General features: G+C 35.7%; 1 protein-coding gene across 6 annotated transcripts in view; it reads left to right on the top strand.

Annotated features, from left to right (window-relative positions):
- BBS9 (Bardet-Biedl syndrome 9) overlaps positions 1–23,185 on the top strand; it is a 726,661-nt gene that overhangs the window by 202,667 nt on the left and 500,809 nt on the right. For all 6 annotated transcript variants that reach the window (XR_010344069.1, XM_064380469.1, XM_064380467.1 and 3 more), the window contains exons 10-12: positions 13,328–13,509; positions 19,461–19,537; positions 22,767–22,820. Coding sequence is in view for 5 of the 6 variants with exons in the window: in XM_064380469.1 (XP_064236539.1) it covers positions 13,328–13,509; positions 19,461–19,537; positions 22,767–22,820 (313 nt within the window). In the remaining variant the exon portion in view is untranslated. The remainder of the gene's footprint in view (positions 1–13,327; positions 13,510–19,460; positions 19,538–22,766; positions 22,821–23,185) is intronic.

Below are 23,185 nucleotides of genomic sequence, written 5' to 3'. Positions count from 1 at the left end.
TTTTGTTGAGGGTTTTTGCATCAATGTTCATCAGCTTTATTGGCCTGTAGTTTTCTTTTTCTGATGTGTTTTTGCTTTATTTTGGTGTCGGGATAATACTGGTCTTGTAGAATGAGTTTGGAAGTATTCCCTCCCCCTCTATTTTTTTAAATAATTTAAATAGAATTGGTATTAGTTTTTAAAAATACTTGGTATAATTCAGCAGTGAAATCACTGGGTCTCAGTTTTTTTTTTAATGGGAAAATTTTTATTATGGCTTCAATCTCATTACTTGTTTCTGGTTTGTTTAGGTTTTGGATTTCCTTGTGGTTCAATCATTGCAGATTGTATGTGTCTAGGAATTTATCCATTTCTTCTAGGTTTACCAATTTATTGGCATATAGTTCCTCATAGTAGCTACTAATGATTCTTTGAATTTCTGCAGTATCAATCTTACTGCCTTCTTTTTTATCTCTGATTTTACATTTGAGTCTTCTGTCTGGCTAAAGATTTGTTAATTTTGTTTATCTTCTCAAAAAACAACTTTTTCTTTTTGATTTTTGTATTTTCTTCATTTCAATGTCATTTATTTCTAGTGTTATGTTTATTATTTTTTTCTTTTACTAATTTGAGTTTGATTTGCTCTTGCTTTTCAAATTCTTTAAGATGCATCATTTGGTTGTTTATTTGAAATTTTTCTACTTTGTAACTGTAGGTGCTTATCGTTCCTCTTAGTTCTGCTTTTGCTGTATCCTATAGGTTTTTGTATGTTATACTTCCATTATCATTTATTTCAAGAAAATTTTCAATTTTCTTTTAATTTTTTCATTGATCCACTGTTCATTAAGGAGCATATTATTTAATTTCCATGTGCTTGCATAGTTTCCAAAATTCCTTTTATTATTGATTTCTAGTTTAATTCCATTTTGGTCAGAGAATACTCTTGATATTATTTCAGTTTTTTTTTGAATGTTTTAAGACTTGTTTTGTGGCACAACATTTTGTCTGTTCTTGAGAATGATCCATGTGCTGAAGAAAATAAAGTGTATTCTGTAGTCATTAAATGAAATGTTCTGTAAATATCTGTTACTTCTATTTGGTTTGTAATGCTGGTTAACCTGATGGGTTTTTTTGTTTATTTCATGTCTGGAAGATCTGTTCAATATTGAAAGTGATGTGTTGAAGTCTACAGCTATTATTTTACGGGATTCTATCTGCCTTTGTTGCTCTGGCAATATTTGCTTTATTTATTTGGATGTTCCAGTGTTGGGTGCATATATATGCAGAATTTTTATATCTTCTGGTTGAGTTGACTTTATTATTATTATATAATAACCTCCTTCATCTCTTTTTATAGTTTTGTCTGATATAAGTATAGCTACTTTTTGTCTTCTTTGGTTTCCATTGGCTTAGAATATCTTTATTGATTCTTTTATTTTTAGTTTATGTGTATCTTTATATGTGAAGTGTGTTTCTTGTAGACAGCTGATCATTGGGTCTTTTGATTATACAATATGTCTTTTGATTGTTCAGTTTTCATTATTAATAAGTAAGGACTTCTGCCATTTTGTTCTGTGGTTTCTGGTCTTCTCTTACTTCCTTTCTTCATTCCTGTCTTTTTTTTTTTTTTTTTTTTTTGAGATGGGGTCTCACTGTCACCAAGGCTGGAGTGCAATGGTGTGATTTTGGCTCACTGCAACCTCTGCCTCAAAGGTTCAAGTGATTCTTCTGCCTCAGCCTCCCAAGCGGCTGAGATTACAGGCATGTGCCACCATGCCCTGCTAATTTTTGTATTTTTGTAGAAACAGGATTTCACCATGTTGGCTAGGCTGATCTTGAACTCCTGACCTCAAGTAATTCATCCACCTTGGCCTTTCAAAGTGCTTTGATTATAGGTGTGAGCCACCACACCTGGCCCCCTGTCTTCCTTTTAATGAAAGTTATTTTCTCTGGTGGTGCATACTAATTTCTTGCTATTAGTTTTTGTGTATCAGTTGTATGTGTTTTGATTTGAGTTTAGCATGAGGCTTGCAAATATGATCTTATAACCCATTATTTTAAACTGATGAAAACTTAACACTGATTTCATAAATAAGCAAACAAGGAAACAGAGGAAAACTAATCTATACTTTGTCCCTCTGCTTTACTATCTTTGTATTAAAAAGTTGTAGCTATTATTTTTGATCCAGTTCATCTTTTAGTATTCTTACTCAAGATATGGGTAGTTTACACACCACAATTATAGTGTTATACTATTCTATGTTTTTCTGTGTCCTTGCTATTACGAGTGAGTTTTATACCTTCAGATGATTTTTTATTGCTCATAAACATCCTCCCCCACCCTCCACTGCACTGAAGAACTCCCTTTAGCATTTTTTGTAGGGGAGGTCTGGTGTTGATGAAATCTATCAGCTTTCGTTTGTCTGGGAAAATATTTCTCCTGCATGTTTGATGGATATTTTTGCTGGACATACTATTCTAGGAAAAAGTCTTTTTTTTCCTTCAGCACTTTAAACATATCATACTACTCTCCCCTGCCTTATAGAGTTTCCACCGAGAAGTTTTCTGTCAGACATACTGGAGCTCCATTGTAGAGTATTTGTTTCTTTTCTCTTCCTGCTTTTAGGATCCTTTCTTTATCCTTGCCTTTCAGAGTTTGATTATTAATGATACTGCAGTAGTCTTATTTGTGTCAAATCTGCTTGCTGTTCTGTAACCTTTTTGTGCTTGAATATTGATATCTTTCTCTAGGTTTGGGAAGTTCTGTTATTATCTCTTTGAATAAACTTTCTATCTTTATCTTTGTCTTTACTTCCTCTTTAAGGCTAATATCTCTTGGATTTACCTTTTTGAGGCTATTTTCTAGATCTTGTAGGTATACTTGATTGTTTTTAAATTATTTTTTCTTTTGTCTCCTCTGCCTGTGTATTTTCAAACAGCCTGTCTTCAAGCTTACTAATTCTTCTACTTCATTAGTTCTGTTGGTAAGTCACTCTGATGCATTCTTCAGTATGTCAATTGCATTTTTCAATTCCAGAATTTATGCTTGATTCTTTTAAATTATTTTGATATCTTCGTTAAATTTAGGATAGGATTCTTAATTTCTTCTCTGTGTTATCTTGAATTTCTTGAATAGCTGTGTTTCCTAAAAACAGCTGTTTTGATTTCTCTGAAAGTTCACCTATCTCTGTCTCTCTGGGATTAGTTTTGTTTACCTTATTTAGTACATTCGGTAAGGTCATGTTTTCCTGGATAGTCTGGGTGCTTGTGGATGTTCATCAGTGTCTGGGAATTGAAGGCTTAGGTATTTATTGTTGCCTTTGCAATCTGGGTTTGTTTGTACTTGTCCTTTTTCTGAAGGCTTTCCAGGTATTCAGAGGGACTTGGGTGTTACAATCTAAATTTTGGGTCACTGCAGCCATATCTGCATTAGGGAGCACCTGAAGCCCCATAACACTGTGGCTCTTATAGTGGTACCACCTTGATGAACTTGGATCTGATCCAGAATAATTCTCTGGATTACCAGAGAGATTCTTGCTTTCTTCTCTTACTGTTTCCCCAACAAATAGAATCTCTCTCTCTCTCTCTCTCTCTCTCTCTCTCATTCTCTCTCTCTCTCCCTCTCTCTCTCTGCTGTGCTTCCCAGAGCTGGGGGAGTAGTGACACAGTCACTCATAAGCCACCACCAATGGGAGTATGCTGGGTTAGAGCCGAAGCCAGCATGTACTGGGTCTCATCCAAGGGCTGTCATAACCACTTCCTGGCTAACATTTATGTGTGCTCAAGTTCCTAGGTCTCTACAATCATCTAGTGGTAAAGCTAGCCAGGCTTGTGTCCTTCCCTTCAGGGCAATGAATTTCCTGTGGCCCCAGGTAGGTTCAGAGATGCTCTCTGGGAGCGAGGGTCTGGAATTAGAAACTTAGGAATCTACCTGGTGGTCTGTTTTAGTGCAGTAAACTAGTACTCAAGCTACAAGACAATGTCCTTCCCACATTTTTCTTTCCTTCCCAGAAGAGTCTCTCCCCATTACTACCACCACCTAGGCTTACAGTGAGTACTGCCTGGCTACCCAAAGAGCTTGCTTGGTGCTCTACTCCACTGCAACCCAGCTGGTACCTATGCTGTAAGACAAAGCCCTCCTTTACTCTTCTCTCTCCTTTTCTGAAGCAGAATGAGTCTCCTCCATGGCCATTGCAGTTGGGAATGTGCTGGGTCTGACCAGAAGCCAGCACTTCTCTGAATTCCACTTAAGGCCCATGGCGAGTACTGCCTGGCTACCACTGTTGACTATTCAGGGCCCAGGGGCTCTTTAATCAGTAGGTAATGAATCTTGCCTTGAGTGGATTTTTCCCTTCAAGGCAGTGGGTTCCCTTCTGGACCAGGGTGTGTCTAGAAATGTCATCCGGGAGCTAGGGCTTGAAATGGGTATCTGAGATCTCTGCTCAGTGCCTTATTCTACTGTGGATGAGCTGGCATCCAAATTACAAGACAAAGTACTCTTTACTCTCCTCTCTTCAAGCAGAAGGAAGGGGTCTTTTCCAGAGCTGTGCACTACTTTGCTGGGTGTTGGTGGAAAGGTGGTGCAAGCACTCCCTTGGCTGTCCAATCTGGTGTCTTATTAGGTCTCTTGCCCTCCATGTCCACTGGCACTGAGCCCAGTGAAGCACTAGTACTTGCCCAGGAATTGTGGTTCTTGTGGCCTAGACTTTCTTTCAAGTTTATTTAGGACCATAGAACACTTTACCTACAGTGGCAAGGTTCGCTGTAACTCAATTTCCTACCACTGGGATGGACAATTTCATTTTTTATTCTGAATAGAAAATGAAAATGAGGTAGAGGAACATATTATGTAGGGCCTTGGAGACTCTTTTAAGGACTTGAGCTTTCGTTATGAGTGCCAGAGGAGCCACTGGAGGGTTGTGAGCTAACATGAATATTCTTACTGCGTTGTTGGAAAGTTACTGTAGAGGCACATAGACAGAAGCTGAGAGACTGTTTAATAGCAGTCATCCAGTGCAGATTAAAGGGTGTTTGTTAGGCTTGGTGTGGTGGCTCACACCTATATTCCCAGCGCTTTGGAAGGCTGAGGAAGGAGGATCACCTGAGGCCAGGAGTTCAAGACCAGACCTACAACATAGCAAGACCCTATGTCTAACAACAAAAAAGTTAGCTTGATATGTTGGCATGCACCTCAGCTACTTGGAAGGCTGAGGCAGGTCACTTGAGCCCTGGAGTTTGAGGTTACAGTGAGCCATTATCATACCACTGCACTCCAGCCTGAGTGACAGAGTGAGAGTCTGTCTCTAAAGAAGAAACAATAAAAAAGAAATGTTTGTTTCATGCATGTAGTAGTGTACTTGGTGAGAAGTGGTTGGATTCTGGACATATTTAAAAAATAAGGCTGGTAATATTTACTGATGTATTTTATGTGGTTGCAAGAAAAAGAAAAGAGAGGGGGAGTCAAGCATGACTCTAAGGTTCTTTCCGGATGACCAGCTTAAAGAATGGAGTTACCAATAGCAGAAATAAGAAAGATGCAGGAGGGGTAGCTTTGAGTTGGAGAGGTGGGGCCAAAAAGGAACTCAGGGGTAGCCATGTTGAGCTTTAGATGTCTGTTGGCCTTCTAAGTGTAGCTGTCAAGTAGGCTGCTGGATGTATATGTCTGGCTGGAGATACAGAGGTGGGAGCTGGCATGAAGAAAGTATTTAAAGTCATAAGACTGAATGAGGTCACCAAGGCTGGAGTCCTTTACCTTCATTTTGTTCTTTCTTTTTCATCTGTGAGGATCTACTTGTAGGTCAAGATCCAGCTTCTGCATCCTCTGTCCTGTGAAGCCTTGCTCTGCTCTCTGATGCAGGGCGACTGCGCTTTCTTCCTACTGTGCTACATATTCCACATTGGATTACAATTGCTTTTATTTAAAATGAGTTTTAAGACCTTCCGATTAGACCAAAGTTTTTTATACGCAAGCATCATGTCATCTTTGCCTTTAGAATAGCTTCTGTTGTACCCCAGATGCTCAATAAAAATGTCTTAAATGATTGATGGTGGATTGATTAAAATATGTTCAGATGCCCATGTCCACTACTTTGGGACTGAGGAAGAGCTGCGTGAACTGAGTGTGCGACTGCACTTGAAGGGAAATGCCTTTCAATCATGTGCTCCTTACTGAGGTAGAGTAAAACTTGGGTGCAATAAATACTATTTAGGGTTTTAAGATTTCCTTGATATCTATATATATTAGTAAAAAACAGACTTTCACAATTGGATAACTTAAAATGTTTCTATTTTGCTTAAAATGAGGCCAAACAAGAGACCATTAGGTTCAATGCATGTTCTTTTTGTTTTTAAAACTACTATTCATTTGTTTTAGTGTATTAGCAAATGAAAGAAACCATTTATTTTCTATCCATTGAGCTATATTTCAAATAATTTCATGCTACACATTTATAGATCGGCTTTGCTGGAAAAATATAACTAGTTAAACGTTTTTAATCCCACAGGTATTTAAATTTCTAAGTTGCTGATACGAATTTAGTCTCTGGGATGGAAAATAGAACATATTTTTTTCATAAAAAGTAAAGTTTTCGTTCCAATCTTATTTATTTATTTATTTAGAGTCAGAGTTTCGCTCTTGTCAGCCAGGCTGGAGTGCAGTGGCCTGGTCTTAGCTCACTGCAACCTCTGCCTCCTGGGTTTAAATGATTCTCTTGCTTTACCCTCCCAAGTAGCTGGGATTACAGGCGCACACCACCATGCCCAGAAAATTTTTGTACTTTTAGTAGAGATAGAGTTTAACCATGTTGTCCAGGCTGGTCTCAAACACCTGTCCTCAGGTGATCCACCTGCCTTGCCCTCCCAAAGTGCTGGGATTACAGGTGTGAGCCACTGCACCTGGCCCTAATCTTATTTTGTTACTATAAGACAAAATGAAAATAACTCATTATTTCACTAGAGATAGTCACCATTCTATTAACATTTAGGTATTTTTGCTAATCTGTGTTTTATACATATATATTTACAAACTTAGAATAAAATGTACATGCAGTATTATATTTTGCTTTTATGTTTTTTATTTTTTCTGATAACAGATATTTGATAAGATATGATTTTTAATGGTTTCTAAACATTCTATTATAGATACACCATGATTAAAAAATATTCCCTACATACCATTTGGTTGTTTCTAAATTTAAAAAATAACCACAAAAGTATATTACTGCATAAAAGGCAATAGTATTTTTATGGTTTTTAATATATTTTTCTAAAATGTTCTCTAAAAGGATTCTAACAAATTACCATTGGTATCAAAAGTATATGAGAGTTTCTGTCTCCTTGTATCTTTTCTAACAGCTGGACTCATTATTAAATATAATTTATTTGCTAGTTTGAGGTGCTAATCAAATATACCTTTTTAAAAATAGTTTTAAAGTATGCATTTTTTTAATTTTGAGAATGTTTTCATTTATTTATTGACTTATTTTTATGTGTGTATTGTCTGTACATGGCCTTTTACCTTTTTCTGTTGCGTATAATCCTATTTTCATTGATTTGTAAGAGTTCTTTACATATTAGGTTTAACATATAAAATTGTTTTCATAGATTAAAAACAGTTGAATATCAGGAACTTCATATAATTTAACTTAACATGTTGTATTAACTTAACTTCATATAATTTAACTTAACATGTTTAACTTAACATGTTATATTGGTTGCCAGTGTTTTCCGAGTTTGTTCTTTGTTCTTTCTGTGTTGTATTCTTAAGCCTGTAACAAGTTTAAAATTTTAATGTAATTTAATTTAGGGATTCTTTCCTTTGTAGTTTCATCTGGTTGCTTTCTTATAGCAAAAGTTCTTACCATCTCAAAGGAAGATAAATATTTTTGTAGTTTCATATTTTTAAATTGCACTTTAAAAATACATCTGGAATTTTGTTTTAATGTATTGTTAAGGCAGGGATATGTTTACTGAGTGATAAAACCATTATTTACAGATTCCTGAGCAAAATTCTGTTTTTTAATTTCATGCCCCATTGGTGAAATCATAAAATAACTGTATGTCTTAGGAATGTAGTATCTTTGACCTGATTCTTCATAAAGTGCATTATTCTGGTGACTTAGCTTAGCTGATGCACTTCACAGACCAGCAATAATTCAGAGACCTTCATTTTGTCAATGTTAACACTACTTTTAAGATAGAAGCCGTAAGATACATATATTTGATTTAATTTTTGATTCCTTTCAGCATAACTTTCTATCATTCATAGAAGCATATTCATTAGCCCACATGAACAATATTGTTAAAATATTTATCAGATGCAAAAATCCTTGACAAAATACTGGCTAATCGAATCTAACAGCACATCAAAAAGATAGTACATCATGATCAAGATCAAGTGGGGTTCATCCCAGGGATGCAGGGGTGATTTAACATATATAAGTCAATAAATGTGATATATCATATAAACCAAATTTAAAACAAACCCAGATAGTTATCTCAATAGATGCAGAAAAAGCATTTGATAAGATCCAGCATGTCTTTATGATAAAAACTCTCAACAAAATAGACATAGAAGGGACTTAACTCAAAGTAATAAAAGCCGTATATGACAAACCCACAACCAGCATCATGCTGAATGAGAAAAATTGAAAACATTTCCCTTGAGAACCGGAACAAGACAAGGATGTCCACTTTCATTACGTTTATTCAACATAGTACTAGAAGTCCTAGCCAGAGCAATCAGATAAAAGAAAGAAAGAAAGGGCATCCAAAAGAGTAAGTCAAAGTACTCTTGGAAAACAGTAAATCAAATGGTCTCTGCCAATGATATGATCGTATGCCTAGAAAACCCTAAAGACTCATTCAAAAAACTCTTAGATCTGATAAACAAATTCAGTAAAGTCTCAGGATACGAAATCAATGTATACAGATCGGTAGCACTGCTGTATACTAACAAAAACAAAAATGAGAATCAAATTAAGAACTCAGTCCCTTTTATAACAACTGCAAAACCCCACAAAAACTCCAAAAAGCTACACACACACATGCACACAAACTCCTCCCAAAAACCACCACCACCACCAACACAAAAAACATAGGCATATACTTAACCAAGGAGGTGAAAGAGCTCTGTAAGGAAAACCACAAAACAGTCCTGGAAGAAACCATAGATGACACACACAAATGGAAACAAATTCCATGCTCAAGAATGGGAAGAATCAATATTGTGAAAATGAACATAATGCCCAAAGTAGTCTACAGATTCAACACAATTCCTATCAAAACACCATCCTAATTCTTCACCTAACTAGAAAAAACAATCCTGAAATTCTTATGGAACCAAAAAAGAGTCCGTATAGCCAAACCAATACTAAGCAAAAAGAGCAAATCTGAAGGCATCATATTATTCAACTTCAAATTGTACTACAAGGCTATAGTCACCCAAACAGCATAGTAATGGTATAAAAACAGGCACATAGACCAATGGAACAGTATAGAAAACCCAGAAATAAAGCCAAATTTACAGTGGACTGATCATTGACAAAGCATACAAAAACATGAATTGAGTAAAGAACACCCTATTCAATAGATGGGGCTGGGAAAACTGGCAAGCCATATGTAGAAGAATAAAACTGGATCCCCTTCTCTTGTGTTATACAAAAATAAGCTCAAAATGGATCAAAGACTTAAATCTAAAACCTGAAACCATAACCAAAAACCACCTGTATCCCAAAAACTATTGAATTTTTTTTAAAAATTAAGATTGAAGGCCTTTATGTCCCTAAACAAATTGCATACTGTATTATCATTCTTGACACAGCTTTTTGAAATTTAGCCATTCACCATTTTTTTGGTGCTATGTGTTTTTTTAAATAGTGGTGAAATATACATAACATAAAAATTTACCATTTCAAGCATTTTAAAATGTACAGTTCTGTGGCATTAGGTACATTCATATTGCTGTGCAATCATTACCATCATCCATCTCCAGAACTTTTTTATCTTTCCTAAGTAAAACTCTGTATCTCTCAACCCCCTCCCCCAGCCCCTGGAAACCACCATTCAACTTTGGGTTTCTGCAAATCTGACTACTCTAGGAATATCATCTAAAAAGGATATTTTTTAGGATACAGGTGGTTGTTGGTTACATGGATAAGTTCTTTAGTGGGCTTTTCATGCACCTGTCAGCTGAGCAGTAGATACTGTACCCAATATATAGTCTTTTATCCCTCACCCCCTCCCAACTATCCCCTCCTGCCAGTCCCCAAAATCCATGTCATCATGAGTTACTTCACTTAGAATAATGGCCTCCAGCTCTATCAAAGTTGCTGCAAAGGACATTATTTCATTCCTTTTTATGGCTGAGTTGTATTCTGTGGTGTATATACACCACATTTTCTTTATCCATTCATTGATTGATGGGCACTTAGGTTGGTTTCATATCTTTGCAAATGACATGAATAGACAATTCTCAAAAGAAGATATATAACAGCTAACAAACATATAACAAAGTGCTCAACATCACTAGTCATCAGGTAACACTACTCAGCCATAAAAAGAAACAAAATAATCTATAATGTCTTTTTTTTCTGTGTGTGAGACCGAGTCTTGCTGTGTTGTCCAGGCTGGAGTGCAATGATGTGATCTTGGCTTACTGCAAACTCTGCCTCCTGGGTTTAAGTGATTCTCCTGCCCCAGCTTCCCAAGTAGCTGGGATTACAGGTGCCTGCCACCACACATGGCTAATTTTTGTATTTTTAGTGTAGACAGAGTTTCGTCACATTGGCCAGGCTCTTCTTGAAATTCTGACCTCAAGTGATCCACCTGCCTCAGCTTCCCAGCCTATAATGTCTTTTGCAATTGATTTTTTAAAAAGTAAATTGCTTAAGTTCTGTAATTACCTTAGCTGTCAAGACAGTCTGGTGAAATTTGTTCTTTTGGTGAGGGAAGACCCTGGCTACTCTCTTTACCATTTGGACACATGGAATATCAGTAAAAGTGTTTTTAGAGAGTCTGAAGAAATATATATATTCTTATTATCCAAACTCTTCCTATCTGAACTCAGAAACCAGATAATTTTTTTAGATAAATGCTTTGTATTTAAATTTTTGCTGTTTGCTATCTAAATTGATGGAACAATACTGATTTAGTAATAAACTTTTCAACTCAAAGACAAAATCAATTTAGATAGAGAAGAATACTTGTATTGGGTAATGCTGGCTTTTCTGTGTGATGGACTGTTCAAAGGATGAAGATGAAATGTAAATGCCCGTTTGAATTCAAAGTACTGATGAATTTCACATTCTCTGAGAAGCTCCCCAAAGGTCTGCGCTTTAGCATCCTAGAGTTTCCTGAGGACTCATTGGGTTTCTAGGCTTTAGTGGGGCCGACTAGAATGGGGAACAGACTGTAGTCAGAACTCAGAGGGAAGGGAAGGTTTGCTCTCTTGTAATGGGCTTGTCAGAACTGAAAGTTGGGATTTCCATGGCCACTAGGTGGCTTCAGTTACGTGCAAAGAAAGGTTCAAGCCCAAAGGTACTCTGAGGTTGCTTTTCACACTTCAGGAAGATAATTCCATTTTGGGAGTATTTGTTTTCTGAGGGGTAGATGGCAAAACAATTCATAAAACTTAAAGCTTTTGAGGATTATCTAGTCTTACCTTCTCATTTTACAGGTAAAGAATATTTAGGAAAAGTTCCCCAAGTTGACTCAGCTCTATAGGGTGGCATCAGAGCTAGAACTCAAGTCTTTTGAGTCATAGTCTAGTTCTTTAGCTGTTGAACCAGTGATATCAATCTAGTTTTTATTCCTCCAAAGTCATATGACAGGGTTGCACGTCACTGACTATACCTGAGCCCTGGAGACATGTGTATTAGAATGTTGTGTTTAAGGCAGGTGGTGAAGTGGATGCTGGTGGCCATCTTATGGGCAGAACTGAGCAATGGTAGTATCTACTTCCAACCCAGTGGAGCTTTTAGATTAATGAAATCTACTTGCCATGATCCACAGTTGGGGAGTTTTAAACATTTTTGTTAATTCTGAATAAGCCTAGACTCTTACATGCTTCATCTGTTATATAGCTTATGTCCTTTTCTCTTCTTCGGATGAATAGCAACATTTTAAAATCTTTTTTCTCACAATTTTTCTATTTTTGTTTACTTTTGGAGACAAGGTCTTGCTGTGTTGCCCAAGCTGGATTCAAACTCCTGGGCTTAAGTGATTCTTTGCCTCATCAAGTAGCTGGGAGTACAGGCATGTGCTGTGCCCAATTTATTATTTTTGATTAATATCTAACCTTTAGAAAGAGTCAAAAATACTTTAAAAAAATCAAAAGTTTCTGTAGAAAACATAACAAACAAAAGTGAGTCAAACAATTCCGTTGTGTATCAACTCAAAAATGGCTTATGACGATGTTGAATTTTTTTGTTTCTCTGGCAAACTTAGGGAGGAAGAAAATACAGTATTCATCTCAGCTACTTTTTATGACATATTCACAAAAACTCACAACTTAAAAAAATAGTATGCTAAAATTATCTGTAATTTATAGATTATGGCTAGTTTCTAGAGTAAAACAGACCTAAAGGAGCCTAAGAGAGAAAGAAGAGTGCAAGAATGGGGAGGAAAAGAGATAATTAGGATGAAAAGAGTAATAAAGAAAGAGGTAGTAAGTGGGACAATTGGCTGCTTCTAGCTAAAAGTGAAGAGAAAGAGAGAACAAACTAGAGGGCCACTTGAGTAGGAGAGCCTGTGAAGGAAGCTGTGATGGGTGGGCCTGGGGGAGGGCAAACTTGAATCTTAAGGATAGAGAGAGGGAAAAGGATGAGGAAAGATTGGGGTGGGGCACTTTTTTTTGCAAGACCTCCCATGGCTTCCCGTATTAACTTTGTTTGCTGTTCTGTCCCCTGGATTGTCCGGTCTTCACTCCTGTGCCTCATTCCTGGTCTTAGGCCAACCAGCAGCCCAGCTGTGTCTCTTCATTGTACCTCCACAAGTGTTGTTCATATGCTTATTATGGATATGCCAAGTGGTAGCTGGAGTGAGGATTAAAAACAGTACTTAAAATCCTCTTAGAGCAGGATTTGCTTTGTAGTTAGGTACCCAAAAGTGGTAGCTATTATAATAATTAAGCTCTTTCCCTGCCTTAGTTGATCTTAACATTGGGAGTACTTCTATAAATACAAATCATGTTTGAAGTATTTGAATTGAGTCTTTGAAGTAAAACTCTAGAAATAGATACATTGTTATTTTCTTAATGGTGTGTTGATGCTGAATTGAGTAAAAGTGTAGTTGGTCAAGACTAAATTACTGAGATTTAAAATTATGTCTTATTTTCTCTTTCTTATTGTAGTGATTTAAAGGGAGTGATAGTCACTCTGAGTGATGATGGTCACTTGCAGTGTTCATACCTGGGGACAGATCCTTCTCTGTTCCAAGCTCCAAACGTTGAATCTCGAGAACTAAATTATGATGAACTTGATGTAGAAATGAAAGAACTGCAGAAAATCATCAAAGATGTCAACAAATCACAAGGTATCTCATTTGCAGCTTTTTATTATTTTAGTATTCATTGTGAAATTCATGTTATCTTGTATATAGATATTATTTTGTGTATTTGTTAATTTTTTCCTCTAGGCTTAATTAAAGTCGTATTTGTAAAAATAGTATTGCTGTTTAGCACACAAGGTGTTTATGTTTACTTTGTGTGTTATAGCTTCTGAAAACATATTTAAGAAAATGTTTTTGTTGTTAATGTTTCATGGACAACACTATGTAGTTTTTTTCTTTATATGCTAAGAAAGGAAGAAGTACTTCTTTGGGTGGTAGTTTTAGGCCTTGAGAAGAGCATTAAAATTTAGAGTGGTCATTTATTAACTTCTGATATTCCTGAAATGACTTTAGTTTTTCTTTCAAAAGAAACCAAAGCACATGAGCTACCATTTTGTTACTAAAAATATAGTCATTTGCAGCTTAGTGACATAATTTATGTTTGTAGTTAATTAACCATCCAAATGGTGTGTAGCTTGTGGTATGCTGATTTCTAATGACTCAGAGGCTGATGATATTTTCAGTTCCTGAGTTTTGAATAACTCAGTATTATCTTACTTTGGGACTCACAAGGGTGTAATTTTTTTGTAAATTAAAAGGAGAAACAAAACACCAATCCTGCAGTTTGAGTTGGACATGTGAAAAGCATTAGTTTAAGTTCCCTTTTCAGGGTCAGGTAAAAGTATTTTTTTAATGAGAAAAAATATGGACTATTTTCACATAAAAGAAATGTTAAAACAAGCAGGAATAATAAAAGAAGCCGAGCATCAAAAGCCAACCAAAACAACAGAGCCAATCTTAATCCTGATCCAATCATTTTACTAGATTTATGTACTTTTGAGTCTATGTTACCAACATTGTATTCCTCTGGTCCTGAGGAATTGAGATAATATATTTTAAAAATATGAATATTAAAATAAAGTTATTATTGCTTTGGTTTCACACATTCCTTTGGAAAGTTTTGAAAGTAAACCAGTGAAGCGCAGGTCTTTCAAGTACCTCCAATTACTTAAAAACCTATTTGTTGTCAGCATTGCCATGTGCTGACAACAGAGAGTGGTTAAAATTGAATGTATCATATCTCAGTATACAATTTTTTTTTCAATTTTTGATACTAGCATTTTTGGGATTAATAGAATTATAAGTCTCATTTTGTAAATTAAAATATTGAGGAAGTGTGGCATAGGCATGAAACATGAAATTTCCAGGGTTCATTAAATAATATAGCTTTCGCTCCAAATTTTGTCCTGAGATTGTGCCCTTTCCATAGTAATGTGCCAGTGATATTTTGATTAACATTAACTGAATGTGAAATTTCTCAGAAAATCCCTTACAGTTAAAAGTTACTTCTTGGTGGTTATAGTGATGAAATTGGATGAGAAGGTTTAGGCTATTTTACTTATTATTACCTTGATCCCTTCAGTATGTCTTGAAATAACTGCTAATTAAATTAAGGATACCCCCACAGACTTAAGTGCAAAATGCATGATTTACATAACCTCAATTCTTAATTAATGTTTGAAGTTCCTTGCCCCTTCTGTGCCATTGTCATTTAGTTTTATTTCTGAGAAAGAAACAAAGGGAAACTTTTAAAACTGAGAGGTATTTAAAACATTTTATTTCTAGATATGGAAAAAAATTAGTGTCTTATACCCTTATAAAACCATGGTATGTTTGTTTATTAAAATATCTGTAATTATATAAGAGCACAAAATTGTTTTATTACAGTTTTAGCTTCTCTTTATTATAAGAAGTTGAAACGCTGAACTTTGTGATGACCCCCATCATTCATTTAAATGTCACTTATTTTAGTATGGGGGCTTTAACTTACAAAAAATGTTCATAGTCTTGCAGGTTATGTTCAGTACTTAAAGCTTTTAAAAGCGTTTTCAAAGGAAGAGTTGCAGCAAAATTTAAAGCCAGTTTAAAGAGTACATTTTGTTGTACACATGGTGTATATTATCTACTGTAATAAAAGTGTTTTTGAAGCTGATTTTATGTGTGTAAGTTATAAGAGGAATGTATGTTGTAAGCATGAAATCATAGTAATAATTTCTGTATGGCTCATAGATTCTGAAGCTTTTTATACTCAACTCATTAGTGCGAATCCTGCCTAGTATTTTTGTTACCAGTAGTCAACAACATCTACTGGTAGGAACTTTCAAAGACAGAATTTTATTTATGATTTAGATAGTTGATCATGTTGTCTACCCGGCGTGAGTATGAGGGACTGGGTGCAACATTGAGATAGGTGCCCATACATCTGTATCTTCAGAAAGGGACAGAGAGCAGTAAGAGGTAGGGGTATAAATGAAAGTCTGCATCCTACTTGAAATGTCCAGCATAACCACTGATGTTATCACTGAATAGTAGAATCATTTGTATTTTGTGACACTGTTCACTTAAAATTCTGCCTGGCTACATGTCACAGAATACCCAAATAAGATAGAGGTTTCTTTCTTTCTCTTGTAAAAAAAGCCCAGTGATGGGCAGTCCAGGGTTGGCTTGGCAGTCCCACAGTCATCAGGGACTCTGATTCCTTCTATCTCAGGGTCATATATTGGTCCAGCATGGCTTTTGGAACTCCTGCCTTCACATCTGCCGCTGAGTCAGCCCCCTTAAGGAGTTTTCTTGGAAGCCACACCCTGAATGGCTCCTACTCATGTCTCACTAGCCACTCCAAGCTGCAAAACTGGCTGGGAAATTACGTGATTTAGTTGAGTACTTTGTTGCTTAGAATAAAACTGGGCTTTAAGTAAAGAAGTATCAAAGAGTAGTTATTGGGATGGGCAATGAATAGCCATTTGTACTCTCATTAAGTTATGGAAATTCCATTCCAAATCATGCAGTTTGGTGGGAATGCCTGATACCAGTTGTAGGCAATTCCTTTTTTTGTGAGACTGCTGATTCGTGTGGCATCATCCAGGTGCTTTCTATATTTTCAGTCAGCCATCCTCAGAGTGTGGGAGATGTTTCCTCTCAGGGTCACAGGGTCATCTCAGCAATTCTAGGTGTTATGTTCAGATATGATTTCCAGGGAAAAATCATCAGGCTATTTCTCCCGAGGCTCCCTCTTATTAGGAAGGAATAGCTTTCCCAGAAGCCTGTGCCAGCTCTCTCCATTCCCAGCTTTCCTTACCTTTCATCTGCCAGGATTAAGTCCCACGTTCATTCCAAAACAACAAATGGTCAGTGGAAGGAAATCACTGTGACTGGATTTAACCCTGGTTCCTGGGAGGGGTGACTGTCTCTGAGATGAAGGTGAATAGCTCAACAAAATTAAGGCTCCAATACAAAGAGGGAAGAGGGAAGAATGGATGTTGAGTAGGCAGCCAGTAGTTCGATATATTATATATAAATGTAATATTACATATATATAAATGACATATGTAATTTAAAAATGTTTTTTGTTTAAAATCTTTGTGGTTGATACTATGAATAAGTATCTCATTATGGAATATAAATATGTTTAAAACTATGAATTAATTTACACTCCCACCAACGATGTAAAAGCATTCCTATTTCTCCACATCCTCTCCAGCATCTGTTGTCTCCAGAATTTTTAATATCGTCATTCTAACTGTCGTGAGGTGGTATCTCAATGTGGTTTTGATTTGCATTTCTCTAATGACCAGTGATGATGAGCTTTTTTTCATATGTTTGTTGGCTGCATAAATGTCTTTGAAAAGTGTCTGTTCATATCCTTTGCCCACTTTTTGATGGGGTTGTTTTTTCTTGTAAATTTAAAAAATCTTTGTGGTTGATACTATGAATAAGTATCTCATTATGCAATATAAATATGTTTAAAATTATGAAAATAACATGTATATGATAAAAATAATTCAACCAGTACTAAAAGGATAAATAATGAAAGGTGAATCTTTGTTCAACCCAAGATCCTAGTTCCACTCCATAAAGGCAATTCTTATCAAGAGTTTTTGTAACAAGCAATGGGGAAAGGATTCCCTATTTAATAAATGGTGTTGGGAAAACTGGCTGGTCATCTGCAGAAAGCTGAAACTGGATCCTTTCCTTACACCTTATACAAAAATTAACTCTAGATAGATTAAAGATTTAAACATGAGGCTTAACACCATAAAAACTCTGGAAGAAAACCTAGGCAATACCATTCAGGACATAGACATGGGCAAGAACTTCATGACTAAAACACCAAAAGCAATGACAACAAAAGCCTAAATAGACAAATAGGATCTAATTAAACTTAAGAGCTTCTGCACAGCAAAATAAACTATTAGTAGAGTGAACTGGCAACCAACAGAATGGGAAAAAATTTTACAATCTACCAATCTGATAAAGGGCTAATATCCAGAATCTACAGAGAACTTAAACAAATTTACAAGAAAAAACAAACAACCCCATCAAAAAGTGGGCAAAGGATATGAACAGACACTTTTCAAAGACATTTATGCAGCCAACAAACATATGAAAAAAAGCTCATCATCACTGGTCATTAGAGAAATGCAAATCAAAACCACATTGAGATACCACCTCACGCCAGTTAGAATGGCGATATTAAAAAATCCAGAGACAACAGATGCTGGAGAGGATGTGGAGAAATAGGAATGCTTTTACATCGTTGGTGGGAGTTAAAATTAATTCAACCATTGTGAAAGACAATGTGGCGATTCCTCAAGGATCTAGAAATAGAAATACCATTTGACCCAGCAATCCCATTACTGAGTATATACCCAAAGGATTATAAGTCATTCTTTTATAAAGACACATGCACACGTATGTTTATTGCAGCACTGTTCATGATAGCAAAGACTTGGAACCAACCCAAATGCCCATCAAGGATAGGCTGGATAAAGAAAATGTGGCACATATATACCATGGAATACTATGCAGCCATAAAAAAGGATGAGTTCATGTCCTTTGCAGGGACATGGATGAAACTGGAAACCATCATTCTCAGCACATTGACACAATGACAGAAAACCAAACACCACATGTTCTCACTCATAAGTGGGTGTTGAATAATGAGAACACACGGACACAGGGAGAGGAACATCACACACCAGGGCCTGGGGGTTATGGGGCTAGAGGAGGAATAGCAGAGGGTAGGGAGACTGGGGAGGGATAGCATTAGGAGAAATACCTAATGTAGGTGATGGGACAATGGATGCAGCAAACCACTACCAAGGGATGTGTATACCTATGTAACAAACCTGCATGAGCTGCACATGTACCCCAGAACTTAAAGTATAATAAATACAAAAAAAGTAGTTTTAGTGTATTCTTCTAGAAAATATTCATGTTTATGTAATTGTTTTGACACAAGTATGTGCATATTAGACACGTATTACATCTTGCTTTTTAAAACTTAATAGATAAATTTTGCAGTTTTTAAATATCAGTATGTAAAGATGGACAGCACTCCTGTTTATAACTTTGGGACATTGCATAGTACAGATATACCATAATTTATGTAACAGCCTATTAATAGATATATGGATATTTAGATTCTTTTCACTTCGAAAAAGTAACTACTAACATTAGAGAACTCCTTGGGCATGATTATCGATATTAGATACATTCTTGGGAGTAGAATTAAGTCACAGGATATGTACATTTTACATTTTGATAGTTATAGCCAACTTACCTTCAAAAGGGCTGTACTAATTTGGGCTTCCACTAGTAGTTAAAGAGAGGGCATTGAAATTCCCAATGCTGGTCAGTCAGTGGCTCACATCTTAGCTAATATCTGCAGAAGGAGACAATGTTTTTTTTTACTGTATTATAGAGGTAAAGAATTAGCATCAAGCTTCTAATACTGTAATATATTAGTTTTTTCAACTTGTGGATATGTTTATGGGGCTGTTTTTATTTATGGTATAGACACACCTTTAAAGAAAAGCTATAGACAGAAGGTTTTACTTTATGATTAAATGCCTTTTCTTTTTTTTAAATCACAGGTGTTTGGCCCATGACTGAGAGAGAAGATGACTTGAACGTTTCTGTTGTGGTTTCTCCTAACTTTGATTCAGTTTCTGTAGGTGTACTTGCAGATTTTAAAGGGGTTTATAATTGTAGTAGATTCTGATGAATTGGGATCAAAATGCGTTGATTTAAATTTTGGTCCTTCAAGTAGAAACTTCAGGGAGGATAACAAATTGTAGGCCTTGTTACGTTCTAGATAAAAACATTAGTAGACCCTTAGTGCCAGTAAGGAGCTCCTTGGGCAGGATTTCTGTTTTAAAAAGAAGTGGGATTGTGGGGGAAGAGAGCAGTAGAAGGGCTTCTTGCCCTAGTTCTAATCCTACTTAAAAAAATTTTTTTTTAACTTCCTTAGTACCATAGCATTGACATAATATTAATGTAGCTAAATAATACTGATCCTACCACATTTTTGTTGAAGGTTCAATGAGATAATGTTTGTGAGTGGCCTAGTTCAAAGTTTGATGATTTCTAGTCTTTAATACTTTATGGTGGTGGTGGTGGTAGGGTAGTTTAAGAGTATATAGTTGGTTCAAGAATTATTTTTTCCCTTATTTCTATCTGTGTGACACAAGGCAAGGTACTTAATTTTCTTAGTCTCAATTTTTTCATCTGCAAAATGGGAATAATAGTAGAATCTACTTTGTTGATTGTTATGATAATTTTTATGATTGTCATTTTCATCTAATTACATTTTACTTCTTTCAGTATTATAATCATCACCATCACCATCACCATCATCATTATCATTATTAAAACCATCTATGTCCATGAGTTGTCTTGTTCACTGCTGTATCCTTAGTGGTTGCCAAATAATGGGTGCTCGATATGTATTTGCTCTATGAATGAGTGAATTAATACGACTGAGAAACAGAAAGGATGAAAGGAGGACTGTTCTTGATTATATTACTTCATCTCCTGACTTAGTTTTCTATAGGTACTTGTTAGGATATGATTGATTATGTCTCACTGACTGCAGTTTATCTGTGTTTCTACCAACAGATGATCAATTTAGGGAAGTGGTTGAATTCACTCATTTTACCATATTTGGAGTTTATATCATAAAATTCTGCCTGGGAAGTGTTTTCATTATTTAGGTATCAGAGCATACCTTAACATGTATATCATGAGTGTCCAAAGATTAATCTTAGTATAAACAGCCAATCCAATTTGTGATAAAAATCACATTAACATTGCTGTAGTATAGTAAATTGGGTACACAGGAAAGTAGGACTATACATGAAAGAAATATTCACCCAGCTGAGTCACATAGTAGAGGCACTGTTTTAAACATTGGCTATTCAGCACACACCATTTTTCATTTTACCTAAGTGTGTAGTCTAAGTGGAACATTTCTGCTTAGTTAGCTGACAAATGTACGCATATTTTCTTGCTGTGAAAATGACTTTTCTTTCCCCGCTCTGGGCAACTAAGTTTTTCTAGGTTCTCTTCAACATAGGCTATTTGGAATGAGGAATTTCCTTTCTGTTTTTTAGGAACTTTTAGTCTTTGTAGGAAAATGCCCTATGTAGTAGCACTATGTTATAATGTATATTTCCCTATTGGTAACCCTGAATGCTGTTTTCTCTTAAGTAGGTGTCTCTTTCCAGCTTCATTTTCCCCATGTTACTGTTTTTTCCTTCTTAAGTGATTTCTTTAGAGTATTATTTTCATCTCATTGGAAAACATTAGCCCTACAATTTATGTGGCTTTGGTGCCATGACATCTTCTTATAGCCAATTCTTTCTTGCTATAGCTTTATGTTCCCAAAGGACTGCTATCCTTGAAGTATCTAGGTGTTTAGTCATGGATTGAAAGGAGCAGGAAACAGGAGATGTTGATTTCTCCTCTAGATCTGTGGATAGCTAACTGTAAAATATTTCCTGGATTTTAGGTAATATTAGAGCACAAAGCCTGGATTAATATTTTACTTTGAATCATTATTATGAAAGCATACATCTCAAAAAAGTAATATCATTTATATTATAATGGAGTCTTTCTTAGAGGACATAAGCATTGCTATCCTGTCTTCCCGATTGAGAAACTGGATCATAGTTCTAATATTGTTTCCTGTGGAGCCATAGGTAAAATATGAATCTCTCAACTCTGAATTCTGCTGATGCCCATTATATTATAGGATCCCATTGCTTAGAAGTGGCTTAGTTTTTCTTAGTTAAAAATATTTCAAGTAAAAAAGCACAATGGATCATATTCATTGGTTGGATAGAGACATAGTTTTAATCCCGAGAATTCATATGGGTATTATTAGAAAACATGTTACCCCTTAGTCTTATTCTATCTCAGAGCATTTTTCTGTATCAATGTATTACTCTAAAAAATGAGTTCTAAGTGATAAGGGAAGTGTTTTATGTATTACATTATACTATGGATTCTTTAAGAGGTAGGAGCAGGTAATGCAAGCTGACACTAAAAGAATGCCTATTGAATTAGTTTATGATATGCACTGGTTAAAAAAAAAAGTATACTTTCACGTTTCGTTTCTTTTCTTTTTTCCTTTTTATTTTCTGAGACAGAGTCTCACTCTTTCACCCAGGTTGGAGTGAAGTGACATGATCTCTGCTCACTGCAACCTCTGCCTCCCAGGTTCAAGTGATTCTCCTGCCTCAGCCTCCTGAGTAGCTGGGATTACAGGTGCCCGCCACCATGCCCAACTAATCTTTGTATTTTTAGTAGAAACAGTGTTTCACCATGTTGGCCAGGCTGGTCTTGAACTTCTGACCTCAGGTGATCCACTTGCCTGGCCCTCCTGAAGTGCTAGGATTACAGGCATGAGCCACTGCACTTGGCCCACTTCTGTTTTCTAGGTGTAAGGACACTCAATCTTTATATCAGTTGCATGTCTTAGATACATGTTATTAATCAGAATGACACATACCTTCCGCAAGGTGAAAATACAAGGATCTGAAAGAATTGCATAATATTTTCTGGGACATACAGGGAGGTCTTCTTCTGTAATGTAAATAACAAGATAATAGAATTAATACTTTAAATATTTAAGCATATTTGGGAATTGAGTGGTTTGATAAAATATGTGACATTTTCTTTCCTTTTTAGGGGATGAGTTTTTTAATGTTAGCTTATGACTTTCTGGATGAAGGCATCAAAAAAGCCACATTTTTTCTTTTAGTCTGTCATTAGAGTGATAAATCCTTTATAGTTCCCTATTTTGGTAGTGGGAAGTCTACATTGCACCCACTGTGTTCACTCATTGCTGTGTAATATTGAAATCATTCTTTCTCGCCTTCTCAATTTTGTGTTTACAGCAAGCAACCGATGTTGAGGTGGGAACTGACCTTGTCCCTTCTGTCACAGTGAAGGTATTGTACCAGATTTTATACTGTAATGTACAAACAATATTATATATTTTATCACATCTGTTGCTGTTGACAACTTGTAAGTAGCTTATAGAAATGTAAAATAAACACTTGGCATTTGTAGGTATTTCCCCAACCTTGAATACTGAATAGAAAACCTTTACTGTTACTTGGAAATATAAAACTGATAACTGCATTTATATCAATATGTATATAATATAAACAATTATTATGAAGTACTATTATCATTATTTAAATGTGTAGCATGATCCAGACTTTTTTCTTTGGAAATAAAGTTAACATTTTAAATCTGCTAAAGGAATTGTGTCATCAGCATTCATCATAGACCAATTAATTGATTGTAGCAT

Source organism: Aotus nancymaae, unplaced genomic scaffold (assembly GCF_030222135.1).
Source record: "Aotus nancymaae isolate 86718 unplaced genomic scaffold, 86718_ANA_hifiasm-v0.15.2.pri h1tg000025l, whole genome shotgun sequence".
NCBI classification, from domain to species: domain Eukaryota; kingdom Metazoa; phylum Chordata; class Mammalia; order Primates; family Aotidae; genus Aotus; species Aotus nancymaae.
This window is presented reverse-complemented; position numbering and strand designations above follow the sequence as displayed.